At 56.7% G+C, this 17,495-nt stretch overlaps 1 protein-coding gene and 1 long non-coding RNA gene across 3 annotated transcripts in view; one reads left to right on the forward strand and one right to left on the reverse strand.

Annotated features, from left to right (window-relative positions):
• LOC309871832 overlaps positions 1-2,253 on the forward strand; it is a 6,097-nt gene extending 3,844 nt beyond the window's left edge. Inside the window, exons 2-3 of the long non-coding RNA XR_014315512.1 lie at positions 1,051-1,204; positions 1,985-2,253. This is a non-coding gene — a long non-coding RNA (uncharacterized lncRNA). The remainder of the gene's footprint in view (positions 1-1,050; positions 1,205-1,984) is intronic.
• The window catches only part of OTOF (otoferlin), a gene marked incomplete at its 5' end in the record, with an annotated part of 90,506 nt that overhangs the window by 38,879 nt on the left and 34,132 nt on the right, over positions 1-17,495 (reverse strand). For both annotated transcript variants that reach the window (XM_082744966.1, XM_082744965.1), the window contains 3 exons: positions 554-627; positions 11,725-11,906; positions 14,387-14,486. In XM_082744966.1, the coding sequence (XP_082601092.1) occupies positions 554-627; positions 11,725-11,906; positions 14,387-14,486 (356 nt within the window). The remainder of the gene's footprint in view (positions 1-553; positions 628-11,724; positions 11,907-14,386; positions 14,487-17,495) is intronic.

Raw genomic sequence — 17,495 nt, forward strand, 5'->3', positions numbered from 1 at the left:
GCCTCCCTTCAAACAGCTGTCTTGCCCTCCCACCAGGCTGAGCCCTTCACTGGAGCCTGGTGAGAAGGCTTGGGGAATGGCAGGGCAGTGGGTCCTGCCACTGAGTAAGCAGTCTCAGGTTGCTAATATTCCCCAGAAATAGGTAACTGGCCCTACCGCTTTTGTTTTTTGTTATTTCCTTCTCTAATGAACAATCTCTAGGCTTCTGTATGCAGGGCAAAAAGCGGGGGGAGCAGAGAGGGCAGGAGGAGCCTTTCAAAAACAGGCCCATCCGACAGAGGGTTCTGCTCACTTGGAGACCAGAGGAGATGCCCTTCTCACCCTCAGAGCTAGGAGCACCCCCTTCCTGAATACTACCTTCTGGACCTGGCTCTGCCAGCAGCCAATGGGAGGCTAGGGCCCGCCCAGGTGGCCTCGCCAGCCAATCACAGGAGAGCCTGTCGGGGCGCTGCCTGAGGAGGGGAGGGGTTTGGTCTCAGTCAGGTGCAGAGAGATGCCCCCCCCCCCCCCCCCCCCCCCCCCGGCTTGGCGGGGCTGGCGCGGGTTTCCCTACCTTGTCTTTGGGGTTCCTCCTTGTGGGGCCGGTTCTTGCCGAGCTTCATGGCCGAGAACACACTTCTCCCGGCTCTGTGAGGTGGGCGCCGGAACAAGATGAAGGGAGATGGACGCCAGGAGGAAGACAAACACACACAGGAGAGCAAAACCGGAGAAAGAACACATAAGAGAAAGGAGCTGCTTTCTCCAGCCCCTCATGGGCTGGTCCCGAGATATCGTGGGGGCCAGACTTTCTAAAGCAGGAGCCAGGAGGGATAATTAGGGCAGAGGAGACCCTACCACCTCCTCCTTCCCCGTGCCTTCACACCCCTGAGCAGAATTAGTTATCTGCTAATAACTGCAGGCCCAGCGGTCAGAGAAGTGGACCTTCAGCTGGAAAGAAAGCTCTTAACTGGAGACCCCCCCCCCCCCCCCCCCCCCCCCGCCGCGCCCGCCCTCGCCCCCCTCCCCCTCCGACCCCGGGGGCCTGGGCTGATCTCTGCACCCTCCTTCCAGTCATAGACCTCCGAGCTCCACCATGCCTCCAAGCTCATCCTCCCTGTCCGGGCATCCCGCCTCAGCTGGTTGGAAAGAAAGCCAGATGACCCGAGACCAAGCATCAGGACAGAGGGACCGGAGCAGGATCAGAGGGGCAGAGGCCAAGGAGGAGGTGGGGGATGTGTCTGAAACTAGCAAATGACCCTGGTGGCTCAAAGCCTGCCTTGTCTTTCCTGACCTCTCTACACACTCTGAATCTCCTCGGTCCCCAGTGAGAAGGAGGAGATGGGTCCTTTCCCATCTGTCTTTGGTGCTGGCTTCCACCCCTCCTGCCTGTCCCCATTCGCTGTGGAATCCCCCCTTTCGACCAACCCCCAGGAACATATGGCAGACTCCATAGTTCCTACCTCTTCCTCTGGCTTGGTGTGGCCTTGTGCGCCCAGGTGAAGGGCCTTGCAGTCAGGGGGGCTGAGGGAAAGGGGCAAGGGCCGTCAGTGTCCCTTCAGTGATGTCCCTGCCGCTGAGCCCGAGTTCCCTGGTGCCAGGAGGGACCCGGGATAGGATCAGCAGGGGGTAAAGTGCAATATTCCATTACCCCATCAATATTGCACGAGCTGGATACCTGACTCCCTCTTCTTCCCATGCTCCCTCCTCTTGGGCGTAGCCCTGTCATCCTGTAGGCCCCCGGGGGGGGGCGGGGGGGAGGTGAGATGGGGGCTCCAGCTCTGATCTCACCCACAGCAGAGGGTCCCACAGCTCCCTGAGGAGCCTTGACTATGGTTCCCCAGACCCTCTGCTCTTTATGCCAGGTAATGTGAGGTTGGGCAAAACCTTTCCTGTCCTTGTAGGGATGGCCTAAAACCCTCAAGCCTGTCTACTCCAGGTTGGGGGTCCATCTTATTCCCCCAAATCAGGCCTTTTCTTTACTCTTCTTTGCTTTCTTTACACCCAGGCAACACGTGGCGGGCTATGAGTCTGCATCTCAGTGATAGCACAACCAAGAACCCCTCCGTGTGCACCAGCTCACAGCTTAGGAAACACCAGCGTATCCATGGTTTCGTAAAAAGTCACAAGGTAGGTGAAGGAAGGCTGGGGTAACACTGATGAGTCCATACTAGCCTGCATCGTGTTGTCTGGGACGTCACAATGGACGAGAGGGAAAGGAAGTTTCTCCCCTTCTAATAAGGGGAGGTATATATGTGCCAGCAAGAGATTATGTAATTTTTCTTGAGCACCTACTATAGGCTAAAGGCTCTTCCAGATGTTTGCTCATTCCATCTTCATAGAGATCCTGGGAAGGACATTCGCTTTTCTAAGGAAAGACTCTGAGGCCCTGAGGGCTGGGGTTAATGTGCTGAGCCCCGCCTACGAGGCCGGCCGCCGGGGGGTTGCCCTTCTCCGTCAGTGGACATCCCATCCTGACCATCTGGAACTTCGGTGAAGAGTCTCCGGGGCCTGCGCTGGTAGGGGTAGGTGTGGACCATGGGCCAGCACAACTTGCAGGTGGGGTGCCGTCTGGGTCCCACAGACTGCCCAGCTTTGCTTACGAAGGGGCTCGTTCACAAATGATCAGCTCACACGTTTTGGAAGAGACTGCTGTGAAAGTTAATGGCTGGTGACAAAACCTCGAAACGGTCAGTGAGCTCATCAGGAACAACTGAGCAGCCATGAGAATAGATCATCCTGCCTGGCTCACGCTGGCCTGATGGCCTTAAGGGCATGGGTGCTGGCTGTGCTCTGACCCCTGTGACGGATCGCATGCCTGGTGTGGGCCCTCACTCTGCTTCCTGTCTCGGTGTCTGGGCCTCTACTCTGTCCAGCCTTCCTGCTCTGACTGCTGCTCCTGGATTCCCCAGAAATCTCCTGGATGGTCCCATGGATGGTTCTTGGCCATTTCTGGGCTGTGCCGTCCTTAGAGTCCCCAACCCCATGCTGTGTGGGACCGACACAATGCCATCACACACGGCCCGATCCTCAGCGCCTGCCCCTCCAGGCTGCCCCCTGCCCTGCCAACCCTGTTCCCCTTGCCCCAAAGCTCCTGGGAAAGTGGTCTGAGACAGTGGGTCACAGCATTGTGCTGGGACCGAAGCAGGTCCTGCCTAGAGAATCCAGCTGCTTTGCATCCTGGGACACGGTCTGTACCTGCTGCCTGAAGCCTGGAGGGGGTTTGAGTGGCAGGGACTTGTGGCTTCCTGATGCTGGTGCCGAGGACCCACCCAAGTGGTAAAGGGCCTGGGGTTTCCCTTGGGCAGTGATGGCCCTTGAGTTTGAAAGTCACTTTCTTCCTTAAAACAAATACATTTGGAAGCAATGATTGAGACTTAAAAAACAAACAAACAAACCCAAAACCTATATTCTCCTACTATTCTCTACTGTACCCTGAAGCCAATCAAGGGAGAAACCCCGCTCCCCAGACCCTGCATAATTTTAAGCATCTCGGCTGGACAGGTTCATTCTCTCTCTTAATGAAAAATTAAGGATATATGTAATATAGGGTAGATGTAATTTCCAGAATTCTTACTATGAGCTCCCCACCTAGCTCATTTCTCCTAGACTCGCTCTTTGATTCATCTGGACAGCGCGCAGTAGAGCGTGATGTCACCGACTTGCACTGCCCTTTGGAGCTTTCTGATCGATGACATGTCAGAAGTTCAATACAGAAGCTGCCTCTCCCAGCTTTTGTCACACTGCTTCCCAGAAACAGCATGCCCGCTCCTCTTGGCAAAGGGCAGAGGTGCTTTTTGAAATAAATCTTAGGCCATAATAAATAAATCTTGAGGAAGATTTAAGAAAAAGAAATAAATCTTGAAGACCATCCACTTGTGTTAAAGACTAAAATTTCCAAAATGTGGAATTTGTTGACTAGGTGACTGGTGCACTGGTGTATTGAATTTTGGGTTTTGTTTTTAAATAAAATGCTGCCTTTGGTCTAATTGCGTTCTTCAATTACTCAAGATTCCATGCAGTGAGAAAGAGACAAAGAAAACAAGCCAATCATCAACTCAGTGGGAAAAAAAAAACTACTTTGCAACCAAGGGGTTCCTCGTTCAAGGCTGCAGGAAAACGGAAGCAGGAGCAGGGTAGGTGGGCCTCTGCGGGCCCTCTGAGGATTCAGGGTCACATTTGGGCTTCCCTGTGGGTCGATTCACTGCAGACAGAATGATAGGCACCTACGGTGTAGACCACTCTTTCCCTCTAGAGAAAAGATTTTAACATTAGTTCGCTCATTTGTAAAATCTTTTCTTCATTTCTGAACCCGATGACTTCTTTGCTGGCTGCACGGCTCAGATCTAGAAGGATGAGAAGGATGTCGTGGTTGGGGGGATGCACTTGGGACCCCAGGGGAGGGCTTGGTATTCAGAATGATTTGGGAACATGGGCCAAAATAGAGGTAGTGAGCCGGGTGTTGCATGAATTCAGGTCTGTGTATTCTTCTGGAAGCTGTGCCTAAGGGGCTGCTATGCTTGACCGTGGACTCCAGGCCTGGCTGCACATGGCTCTGTCCTGAGATGGCCTTCAGTCCTCACAACCCAGGCTCTCTAGCTCAGGCCTCGGGTAATCAGGAAGACCTCCTGTCTTGAGAGAAACAGGTCTCTGGCTCTCTGTGTTGTTGAAACAGCCACATTTTCCATATGTGCTCTTGTGCTCCAAGTGCCCCTCAGTGGGTTTATTTCTTTTAGTTCCCCTGCCCCAAGTACGGCCAATTTCATAGCTGCAGGCTGTAGAATTGGTTTTCGCAGTATGTTCAATTTCAGTTAGTTTCACTGGGGCTTCCCGAATCTGGGCAGACAGGAGGAGCCTTCGTGCAAGAGCCTGCCTCAGAATTTGTCCCGTGTACCCTGGGGGAAGCAGGAGGCTTGGGAGGCCCCTGTGTACGGAGGCCCACAGTTCTCCAGGGAGCTGGACCCTCAGCTCTCCCCAGCGGCCAACCCCTTGCAAGATCCAAGCAACAGATCTCCCACCTCCCCAAGCCACCCCGTCCCCGCAGCTCATGGACTCACGGGAGCCTGAGTCCTTTCACGGCCCCATCCTTCAGTTTCTCCTACTGCAACTTGCACATACCACTACTTCTTTCTCCCCTGGGGAGCTCCAAACTAGCCAGCTTTACCACCCTCTAACCTTTCAGAGATTTAAAACTGGTTTTAGAGCTGTTCTTCCCCAAGTGAAAGAGTTTCAACTTGTTGATAATCTCTAATTTTGGCAATCTCATTTCCCTCCCCTTTCAATCCTCCTCCCGCCCCACCCATTAAAAGAAGAATAAAAAATGCCAGTTGACTTTATCTCTTGTGTTGACTGGAGGTGGCGAGAGATTGAGAGATTCAGATCGGGTAGCGCTAGGGACCCGTGTTTACGGTGGGGCTGCGAGGCGCCCCCGCTGCAGCTGGTCTGCGTGGCTGGGGGGTCTGGCTCGGGACAGACCCAGGAGCTGGAAAGCAGGCAGGGCCCTAGAGCAGGCCACTCCCAGATAGAGCCTGGGGAGGGATGGATTGTTCATACCTCCTATGTAGGCATTTTACATCTAAGCGTCCTGATCCCTGGAAACCTCTCCCATCCAGGGACTCCCAACTCAGCATCTGCGTCATCTACCCCACCCCCCGCCAACCCCCCACCAGATTCAGCTCTCTGGCTCCCTCTCCAAGTTGGCACGAGCTCTGCCTGCGGCCCCTTCCCTTGCTCCGAGCCTGGCACACTCCTTGACCCTTCAGGTCCCTGGGCCCTGAAGCCCATCACGGTGCCATCTCCGTGTCATGCTTTTGCTTTTGTGTGACAAGTGGGAGTTGGAACTCAGTATGCTTTTGTTACAGCACTGGACAACGATGAGTCCCCCGGGATCCTGATGCAAGCAGAGGTCTCAGGCATACCCATGCTGATCACCTCAGACCCCCTAAAGGCACAGTCCTTGTGTCCCCATGATGTCCTCATGTCAACTAGTTTCTAGATAATTGGCATCACATTCTGGGGTAAATCTCTTCACATCTCTGAAGCTGTTTCCCCATCTGGAAAATAAAGACCACATGCTTGGCTTTTCAGCTTGCATCAGTGTGTTCGGAGAATTAAATTAAATTTAGAGTACAGTCAAGTGCTCTAAACTCCCCGGGTCTATAGTAAACTCTGGGTCAGAAGCTAAATTCCCTGTGTTGTTATCCTAGCTCTGCTCCTATTCTGGGGCAAGTCACTTCCCCTCTCTGGGATGCAAATTTGTCATCTCTAGGAAAGGGCTGTGGCCCAGAGGCCCCTCCAGCTGGTCAGCCCTGACTACTATTGCTCCTGTGCATTCCCCAGGATGCTAGAAAGTTCTTGGAATGGCATGTGCTTTTGTGGAACTCTGTGAGACCTACTCATCAGCCCCAGGCCTTGAGCCTTTCTAACCCCCTGTGGCCAGCGCTTCTCACCTGGGTTCTCTACCTCTGTCCTCTCCCAGGCAGCACTGATCTCTCCCTCCTACAGGAGGCCTTTTGAGTGATGGAGACGGCATGGACAACCAGAGGGTTCTCATCTTCTCGTCTCCCCTTAGCTTTCTGAGGCTTCCTGTGCCAGCCACCCCTGTGGCCATTCCAGGCCTGGAGTTTGTCCTCCTTGGGCCTCCAGCCCTGCTTGTCCACCTGCCCAGCCCTGCCTTGAATCTTAGAGGGAGGCGGCCATTGGCTTCTTGGGTCTTCCCCACTCCTCTGCCTTCAGTCATATCCTCCCTCACAGGGAAGCCTAAGGGCCTGGTCCGTGGGTGCAGAGCTGAACAGGGAGGTGGAGGAAGAGTCAAGACACTGAAAGGAGGCAGGAGGGAGTGGAAACCAGCAGGCCCAGACACCTGCCCGCCCCCCCCCCCCGCCCCTCCCTCCGTGACCCTCACCCTCCCGTGGCCAGACCTCCCTCACCCTGCTGTCCCCTGGTGTGGCTCCACCAGGATAGCCCACACCTAAGCCCTCTGACGTGGGCCATCCCGACATCCGCACCCTGTGGTGAGGTGGCTTTGGGCCCCAAGGGCTCCGCCCTGGCCTGGGACACCTACTTGTGCTCGCCATCTCTGCCTCCCTTGGTCTTCTCTCTGCCTTTGCTGAGTAGGGGGAAGAAATGAGGAGACAAGGGGATGTGAGTGAGAGGGTGTGGACCAGAGACACTTGCAGACTTAGCCCCTGGCCCTGCGGACCCCCCACTCCCCAGGGGCTTTCTCCTTGTCCCAGGAACCCCTCACCCCACAGCTTCTTACTTCAGCCCAAGCCTGCTGGGCAAGGGTCGGATGGTCCCAGGCTCTGCCCTGATCACAGGAGTGGGGCTGGGTGGCCACTTTCCCAGCCCCAAGCCCAGGAGAACCTGGAGCCTTGATGAGGGAGGAAGCCTCAGGGGATCAGCGGCTCTCTTCCATTCCCAGGCAAGAGTTTGGTGATTCCTAATGTGGGTCTCAGATGCCTCAAGCAAAGGTTAGATGAGCCTGGCCACCCTCCAGGCATGGGCCACCCCGCTCCTTCCCTCCCCTGATCTCCTCCAGCAGAGGGGCCAGCTCCCAGGCTCTGAGGGCCTCCAAGAGGAAAGGTGGGCCACAGGGATTCTGGGCACGTGGCAGTAGAGAGCTACGACTCTGGAGTGTAGGGCAGGGTAAGAACAGTGCTCTTCTCTCTCTTTAGGGAGGCTTTCAGAAAACCCTTCTAGAATGTTCTCTCAGTGCTTTCCTGATGCTGTGGCAATGAGGATAATCGGCTGAGACCACTGTTCAGAGAGCAGCTCACTACAGCAGCCTTGGCCTGGCTGTTCTTGGGGCAGACAGGTCAGGCGTGGGCTGCGGGACACCATTGGGACCCACCGAGAGCTGCATGGGACCTACTCCCCTGGAGCAGGAGCTCCAATGAGAATGAGGGCTGAACAGTAATCTAAACAGGGGCTGCCTCTCTTTGAATTATGGATCCAAGTTTTGACGGAAGTTTGTTTGTTATTTTTAAAAGAACTCTGCAACCCTGGCAAGTCTGAAAAGCATTGTAGTAGAGGGACCAGAAGGGGAACTGTATCATCTAGAATTGGCCAAGGATGGAACAGGAAGGGGGAACTGATGTATCTGAACCAAAAAACGTGATGCCTTTTCTCTCTCCCTTTGGGTTTTGCTCTGAAATCTCAGAGACGGGTCAGGCTGGCCCAGTGGGGGAACCGCTCAGGCACAGAGCAGGCCACAAGGCCTAGCGTGGACCTGTGCCCGGGGCCCAGCACACCCCGCCCGGCCCAGGCCCACCACGCCCTCTCCTCACAAGCTCCAGGCCTCTGGGCCTACCCAGGGGCTGGACATGGGCCCACAGTCTTGTGTGTGGACATGGCGAAGGGAAAAGGACAGTCTCTGTGAAGAAATCATACTACAGCCCTGATTAGGTCCGATTAGGACCACAACTAACATTAATAATAAAGCTCCAGCCTGTGCTCAGCCTGCCTCAGTCACTCAGCCACGAGTGATAGGGGTGGGACGTGGCCCCTGTCTTTGTTGCAAGAGGTGAAGCCCTGGACCACTCTGACTTTCCTCCTGGAGGCCACCAGGAGGTGTTTTTAGTGTCCCGCCCTGGCCGGTGTGTCCTGTTCCTCAGCCAGCCTCCCCTTTCTCTGGGCCTTGGTCTCACGCCCCCTTCGTCCTCACACCCCCACTCCTACTGCTCTGCGTGTGCCAGTGAGAACGGCCACAGAGCGGGAGATCCAACATGGCAGCCCGCTGGGGAACTCTAGGGTTCGCTGGGACCCAAGTGCTTCACGGCGCCAGGCCTCCCTAGAACACTCAGGCCTGGTCCGGGGATGGAGGGGAACCCGACCCCAGCATGGCCCTGACCCTGGCTCCTCTGCGCTGCTCCTGCGTCTCTGGAGCTCAGCCTGGGGAAGGGAGGCAGGGAGGAGTTCATGCTCTGGGGGCGAGGCTGGCTGTGCCGGCCCCACGCACACCCCGGGATACACGGTGTGGGGATACCCTGCTGCCCTCTGGCCCCGGGTACAGGAGTGGGGGGCTACTGAGCTTCCACAGGCCTCTGCTGGAGGAGAAGAATGATCCATAGGGAGAACAAGAAAACTGGTCCCCCCTTCCTCTCCCAAGATGAGACGGAGCAGAGAGGAGCCCGACAGGAACCTTCTCAGGCAGAGGCGCTGGGTGGAAGGAGGTGGGGCTGTGGAGGGCGGGAGGGCCAGGCAGGGGCAGAAGATCAGGAGACAGAGCCACAGAGCAGAGGACTCCGCAGGAAAGCCCCAAGAGAAGCTTCAAGGTGAAGGAGCTGGGGCTCTTTTCTGTCCTTCTGGGCTGTGGCTCCTAGAGCCACCATAGCAGCAGAGCACAGAGCCAGGTGTGAGCACGGCACCCGGCATCACACCGAGAGAACACACACGCACGTGAGTGTGCAAGCACCCGGGCATTGTGAGTGTGCATACGTGTTTGGAGCTAAGGTCTCCTCTCCCTCCAGAGACTGGGGCAGGTGCATCCTGACATGCAAGGCCCAGAACCCTGACTTTGTGCTCCTGAGACCAAAGGGCCATTCCTTCTAGGCAGCGCTGACATCTGTGGGAGATGAGGGGACCCCTGTGAGCAAGTGAGACCCCGCCCTGGGTCTGGGCTGCTGTGAGGCTCCCGTTGTCAGCAGCATGGTTGGCTGAGCCCTTGGTAAAGAAGGGTGGGGTGGCCAGAGCCGAGGGGGAGCTTAATAACAGGGCCTGGGCACAAAGTCAGATCGTGCTCAGGCTGGAAGCGGGGATGGGTGACACCGGCTCTGGCTTCCGGCTGCTGCCCTGGGCTCGGCCACAGGAAGGTCAGGGTGGCATGGGAAAGGGCGGCCTTGGCCGAGCGAGGGTGGGAGGAGTCCTCTGCAGGTCTGGGGACCAAAGCTCAGCATTTTGCTCTGCTGTTTCCACTCCTGCCCCTTCCATCAGCCTCCTGGCCTGCTCTCCTCGGACTGAGAGAGGAACTAGCTCAGCTGCCCCGAGCTACAGGAGCCGGAGAGGGCCGCCCTCAGCGGTCAAGAGCTCCCAGAGGCCTGTTTCACGTGGGTGCTACCCACGAGATCCAGAGTGTCCCTGGGTCCCTCAGGATGTCACAGTTAGAGAGGAGCCGGGATGTTCAACTCATTCCTGCAACTGGCCCAGAGGGTAGGTGACTTGCTCAAAGTCACTTTGCTAGTTAGTGACAGCCACGAGGGGACTTAACAGAACTTAGCTTCCCTGATTCACGGCAGTGCTCCTTCCCTGTGCTTGGTGGCCCTTGTGTGGCTTCAATCTTGTGTCCTTCCTTTGAGCCCCAGCCAAGCCAAGCACTTTCTTATGTGGGGACAGAGGGCTGGGACAAGATGGTGCTCTTTGTGCATGTCCCCTGGTTCCCCACTGGGTCCCCGTTCCTCCTGTCACCATTTTTAGCCCAATCCCTGACCCTTTGCACTGTTGAGCTGCCAAGAACCCGTTCGTCAGCAGCCCTGACCTGGGACAACTCTCGCCACCCCACTGTGCTGCTGGCTCTTCTAACAACAGTGTGTGGGGCTGGTTCTCATTGCCCCGGGCCCCATTTTACAGGTTAGGAGAGACAGTGAAGAGGGTAGGTGACTGGCCAAGGGTCAGAAGACTGGGAAGAGGCAGAGCCGGGACTCAGACCTGGGTCTCCTGAGACCAAACAGCCCGCCCTTTCCCCCAGGCTGGCCACAGTGGAAAGAGGACAGGCTCCCAGCTGGCCTAGAGTCAAAGGTCAGCTGTATTTGCCACAGGCAGGGTTCCTTTGAGCTTGTTACTATTACGCAGCACCTGGTTCCCAGGGTCCTAAGCTTTATAGTGTGTGTGTGTGTGTGTGTGTAGGGGAGCGGTTCAAGTACAAAGAAGAAAAGCCTATTTATCTCATAAAAATATATCCATTCTCAACTCAATTGCACTGATTTAGAATCTGTGTCTTTTCAGAGCAGGGACTGAATACACTTTTTGGAAAGGGAAGGCCGGAGATTAGAGGGAGGCGGTCACTGGGAGGACATCCCTCCCCCAAGACGTTCGATGCACCACTGACTTACCTGCATTTTACACGTTAGTCCCAGTGAACTAGGAATCGAGAGCTAACATCCTACTAACTTAGAGTCTGTCTCTCTGAGTTCTAAGAGTAATATCATAGTATTTCCTTTTTTTGGAAAAACCCTGCTCTCGGCATGAGCAGGTCTGGACCCAGCATCCTGACCTCTGTGTGTGGCGGGACATCTGTGGTGTAAGTCCTAGGCCCTAAGGGGGCCAGGATGTCCGGATGCCTTTTTCTCAACAGAAGAGAGCCTATGTCCTGACCAGGACCTTTGGCTTCACCGTGGCAGGAAAAGGCCTCCCTGTCTTGGGCCTCCATGGGGCCAGGGGCTGGTCTGGCCCTTCTGGGTCTTGGACCAGAGAGGTTAGGGCCCCCTCCTTTCTGCCCCACCCATTCTCTCAGGAGGCAGGGATCTATCTAGCCTCTTCTCCTCAAGTTAGAGCTCACCCTCCCAGAACTTCCTCAGGGTAGTAGGAGGTCTGGGCCCTCAGCCTGATCCCCAGGTGAGCCCTGGGGTTGGGGGACAGGTGTGCGGGGCCCTGTAGAAACACCTTCCTGCCTCTCCTCTGTCTCTCCAGCAGCTCAGCCTTGGACTCTGAGCCTAGTCAGCCTGAGAGGGGCCTTTGAGGGGGACCAAGCCCCAGGCATCCTCTCTGTGTCTTCTGGGGGTGGAGGGGTCACCCGAGGTCCCAGCCTCTTACCTCCGAAAACTCTTCTCGCCTGGTGTCCGGGAGCTGGGACAGGAGCTGGGGAGCAGCCCATCGGTCTCCTGGCTGTCCTTTCCTTCTTCCTGAAGAGACTCGTCCCCCAGGAAGTCGCCATCATCCCAGGAGCCCACTGTGCCGTCTGTGGCCTGATACCGGACCTCCACGCACAGGCTGGTCTGGAGGGAGGGGGTGGGTGGTGAGCAGGGGAAGGCGAGAGCAAGTCATGGACACATGCGGCCTGGTCCTGATGGTTACAAAGCCCTTTCACTTCCTTTACCGGCTGGAGGAAGACAAGCTGGGGGTTGTCCCCCCCACACCTTCATTTGGCAGATAAGGAAACCGAGGTTCAGAAAGATCGAGATGTGGCTCATCATCGAGATGAGGCTCCGTCAGCTTAATTGATTCAGGCTTCCGGTCCTGTCCTACTGCACTCTGCTCTTCCCCGGTGCCCGGTGTGGGCAGCCCACCCTGGAGAGTCGAGTCTAGATGGCAGTGGGCTCTCTAAGTCCACCACAGACATAATCAAGAAAATCACCCCCTTGTCCTCAGAGCGAGGCTGACCTCCCCTCACTCCTGGGGCTGGAGATGGGCTATGAGCTGAGGCTTCCGGAGCAGAGGCGGAGACACCTTCTTATGGAGAGGAGGAGGAGGAGGAGGAGGAGGAGGAGGAGGAGGAGGAGGCGGCCTGGGGCTGGAACTTCTCCCTGCTCTTCTGACACCTACCCTCCTACTCTGGAGGTGGGACTTATGGGGTCAGACCGGACTTTTCTCTGGGGGGAAGTGGAGCCCCAAGCCCGGGCCCAGGCTGTGCCCTGGAGAATCCTGGTTGGGCTTCTTGCTCTGGGTCCTGAGGCCACTTACCTCCTTTCAGCTCCCCGGTGCATGGGGAAGACTCATTCTAGTCCCTTCCCCGGCCTGCATGGATGTCAGGCTGTCTCCCAGAGTGCTTGCTTGTCCTCACGGGTTGGGGCTTGACTTGCCCCTGCCACCCACACAGGCAGCCTTCGCTCAGCACATGGGCTTTGGAATGCCCAAGCCTTGAGTCCCCCAGGGAAGGGAAAGTTATACGTATTTTCTGAACCTTCACTGTGCTAGGTGTCATGTTAAAATGCTTTACTACAAACCCATTTGATCTTCTTAACACTTCGACTTACCCTTCCTGACGTATCAGAGAAGGTAGATTACTTGCTCAAAGTACACAGCTAGAATGTGCTAGTGCTGGGATCTGAGTCCAGCCAGGCTGACCCCCAAGGCTCCTGTCCTTCACACTGAGCCAGTGTGGTCCCGTTGATGGGACCAGGGATGGTATGGTGGGAAAACAGTGGCCTGGGATTGGAAGTTCCGGATCCCAGTGTGGGCTCTGCTGCGGACCAAGCTGTCTGACCTCGACTGAATTCAGTTTCCATCCAGGATGTCAGGCTTCCCCTCCACAAAATGGGTAGCCGAGAGGGCTGGTAGATGGGCTAGATCTTCTGTAAGTCTTCAGCCTGATTCTAAAAATATAGAGCATGGATAGTGCTGCCTACTCATTCTTGCTTCCTTTCTCTCGCATCTCACTGCCTCCCACTGGTGTCTAGACCTTGCTCTGCATCCCCTCTCCCCTGGATGGGCTGGCTGAGCTCTCCTGGCTTCCGAGAAGTCCCCCTGCCCACGCCTGCCTGTGGAGAGAGTGGCTTGGCTGGGGCCAAGCTGTGAAGTCCTGAATGTCCTCCTGTTCTCTCTAAGAAGCATCTCGAGACACCAGGGCACTGTGGGAGTTTTTGCTCCACTCTGGGCACTCCTCACAGGGGATCCCTTCCATTCTGGCTCCCCATGGCCGCAGCCTTGCCTTGTGAGGCTCTCCTGCTGGCTACCACATAGGGTCATCCATTATGTGGGACGCAGGTGAGGGAACCATGATATAACCCCACTTTACACGCAGGTACAATGAGGTCAGGAAATAGCAGTTACTAATATGATTTTACGTATTTATGGAGCCCTTATTAGGTGCCTAACTTTTCTAAGTACTATCTGTGTGTTCCCATTTAATCCTCAGAACAAGCCCTGTGAAGCAGCTAGGTTGCTCGCTTTGCAGTTGGGAGGTCACACAGCTGGTGGCCTAAGGGGCTCATCCTCGGGGGCTGTGCTCCTCCCCACAGCCAAACTTGCCCGTGAGTGGACACGGATAAGCCGAAGGCGACAAACGCATCAGAGCAGAGCTCGGGTCAGAGCCTGCAGGCTGACTCATCTCCTTGCTTTGTTAGGACAGGTGCCGAGTGCCTGCAAACCAGGCATCATCAGTCCGCGTGTGCTCACGTTGGAAGTGCTGGGATGCGACAGGACAACGGGAGTAGGAAACAAGGTTCCTACCCTCATGGAGTGGCTTGGCTTAGAGAGGCTCGAGGGCAGGCGTGCAGAGTGAAGACCGTACCCTGGAGTGGCCAGCAGGGCTCAGCCTGGCCTTCAGATGCTGTTCCCACATTGGGACCGCAGACCCTACTGTGCCCCAGGTGGAGAGGCTCTGGCAATCTGACCTGAGTCTCCTCCTCCTGCCTCACGTCGCCACCCCTTAGGAGCCTCCCCCCCGACCACCTGATGAGAGGGAGGAGGCAGGTGAAGCAGGCTCCCAGGGACCCCCATACAGGGTGAGTCCGGGAACCCGCCGGGGCAGACTCACCTTGATGACAGCGTTCTTGTCGTCCATCAGTGTGTCGGTCACCTCCACGTGGTTCTCCTCCACCACCTTCTGCAGCACCATGCGGAAGGTCCCGATGAGCCTGGGGACGGCAGGGGAGACATGGCAGTTCCACACGAAGAGGCCAGAGGGAGGAACGGCCATCCCCCAGGGCTATGACCAGCTAGGGAGGGGGCTGCCGGGACGGAGGGCGTGCTCAGGCTCCAGGCTAAGTTTGGGGAAGGTGGACCCAGGGCCAAGGCTGGTCCTGGACAGGGCAGCATGTCTGGGAGGGTACGTGGCCCCTGATGAGTGTGAGTGGTTGTACGTGAGACCCATTTCCCTGGGAGAGCTCTTGGGCAGTGAACCCCCTTGGGAGATGTCCTCAGATGGGGGCTGGGTACCCCCTGGCTTATAATCCTTGAGGATGTGGAGTTGGGGTTCAGCTGAGCCCCTGCCCAGATGCCCAGCGTGGAGGTTGTGGGGAAAGGACTGCAGGTTCCTGGACACACAAACACCTTCTGCTGCCTGCCCCCCTGTCCCCACTAACCCCACTAACCATGACTGAGGTCTCTACCCACTACCGACTCCACCAGGTCCCTGGTCCACTGAAGAGTCCGCAGTGTTCACCACCTGCATTCCGCAGGCCCACAGAGGGCAAAGGCCCATCTGGTTGCAGGATCCTCACATTCTCACATGATGGGAGCCCTCACAGTGCTACGAACAGCACAGTCCTGCGGTCGGAGGTTGGCACCAGGAGCCTGGCTTGACACCAGCCCGTTACCTGCTCCCCTCACAGCCAGACTCTCTCAGTCCGGCTTCTCCTAAGGGGAGCCAGCAATCCCTGCTTCTCTGGGTTGTTTAGAGGGCCGAGATCCTCAGAGCACCTAGCACATCTCCAGCACTCCAGAAGCGGTCTGGTGGGTATGCAGGGGTGTCACTCTGCTGGGAACCTCTCCGGGGGGAGGTGGGGTGGGGAGGGGGGAGCTATGTTTCCTACTTCCAGCCTCCAGTTGACATTTCCATCACACGGGAGATCTCGGTATCTGCGGGCTGAATTAACGAACAACAGGGGGTGCCTTATACATGCTGACTGAGTTGACTTGAACCCCACGTCCCCCTACGCTTAAAAGGTTATTGCTCTGGGAGGGAACAGGGTACTGAGCGACATCCTCACACGGTGATTCCACAGGAGAGATTAAAACGTTCAACCGTTTCTGGTTGAAGCTGTAGACGCTGAGGGGAGGCCCCACAGGGTGTGAGAGCCGGAGGGGCCTTGGGGTTCCCCGGTGCTGCCCTTGATTTACAGAGGAGGAAAGTGAGTCAGAGAAAGCGAGAAGGGACGCAGCTAACAGCACATCCAAGCGATGTGAGGCAAGGGGCGAATTCTGACTTTAACAGACAGGTCGGATGTCTGTTCTCTCCTGAGGAACACAGAGGGTGTTTTTTGTTTAAAAAAAAAAAAAAAAAAAAGCCTCTCATCCGTGTGAGGGGAGGAAGCAGCAGGAGCAGTCCTTGTGGACAAACGTGAAATACTTGCCTCCGGAGCTCAGAGCCCTATCCACCAGCCGTCCTGCCTCCCCCAGGGCAAAACTCTTCCTGCCACTCCTCCCCTGGACAGCCTGCCCAGGTTTCTGGGTGCTTCTCAGGCCCAGCCCAGCGGAGGACTCCTCCCTGACGGTGTCCTGTCCTCTCCCGGGCTGGGGGCTGTGCCCAGACAGAAGTCCAGGCAAGGGGCCAGGGGAGCTGGAGCAGGTGCCCCTCAGTCCCAGTTTCGTCTTTACGACACGAGGAGGGGGATGGTCTCACAGCCCCTGTTCGGTGTACACATTCTAACAGACTGTAGTTGTGAAAAAATGCGGGTCTTTTGGCAGCTTCACCTCTTTTGGTTTTAAATCAGTGGTTTTTGAACTTCAGGATACACAGAATCTTCTGGAGGGCTTGTGAAAAGAGAAATGACTGGGACGTCCCCGTCCTTGGTTGTGGCGGGCACTGTTTAACAACAGGCTGGGAGAGGACAGTCCTGACTCGGAGCTCCTGACCATGTCTATGCTGCCAACACTCCCGCTGTGGCCAATTTCAAGCTTCCAGCGTGGGGTCCCTGAACTCACAGAGATGGGCACCGTCTGCTCTTGGGAGCCGGTAAGAGCCCCCTCCCGGTCACCACTGGCCCCTCTCACAGCCCTGGAGTCTGATGCAGCGGGGTGCGGGCCCGAGAAGAGGTATTTCTGACATGTTTCCAGGTCGTGCTGATAATGCCGGCTGGGGGGCGCCCTTTGAGAATCCCTGTCCACTAGTGCCCTTTGCCAAGGGGCATTTAGTTCAAGTAGGACCCACTGAGCCCCTGCTGAGTGTGGGCACTCAGGCCCCTTGCACAGCAGAGGATCCGCAGAGATGCTGCAATGTGACAAGAGACCCCCAGGGGGCAGGATGGAGACATTCCTCTGCACACCCTCCCCACCCCACAGCATCCCGCAATTAAGTGCTCACTGAGGTCAGTCTCAGACCTTAGACTTAAAGGGCCAAGAGGAGGGCTTGTCAGCATTTCGCCAAGGAAGAGCCCTTCAGCATCCTCCCTGACTCGTGCTCTCCACCCGCTGCTAGACACTGTGACGGGGCTCTAACCACCCCACAGCTGCTCTCGCGGCTTTCACCACACTTCCTATGTGGTCCACCTCCTGGCAGATTCTGCACTCAGCACGACCTGGTCTGAGACTTGTCCACACACAGACTAAGTGCCCTCCTTAACAAGAGCAGTATGGACAGCAGAAAGTGGCTGGGCTCTGGAGTCAGACAGAGGTGGGTTGGCCCTGTGGGCAGCTGTGTGACTTCGGCTAGCTCTCCAACCTCTCTGAGCCTTGCTTTTCTTCCCGTCTCCTCAGAGGAGGTGATACTCCCTGCCTCGCTGGGCAGCTGTGAGAGCAGTCAAGGGAAAGCCCTCTGACGTCGTCACACTCAGAGGCCTGCCCCTCCTCCTTCTGTGACCGTGACCATGGGGTCGCTGTCTGGAGGGCCCACATGGTGCTGGTCTTCCATGCAGGGTAGGCTCTGGGGGCAGGTGCACAGCCTCATGGAGCCAGGGTCTGTCTGGGGCCCAGAGGGTGGGGGTAGG

Source organism: Mustela nivalis (assembly GCF_964662115.1).
Source record: "Mustela nivalis genome assembly, chromosome: 8".
Taxonomy (NCBI): domain Eukaryota; kingdom Metazoa; phylum Chordata; class Mammalia; order Carnivora; family Mustelidae; genus Mustela; species Mustela nivalis.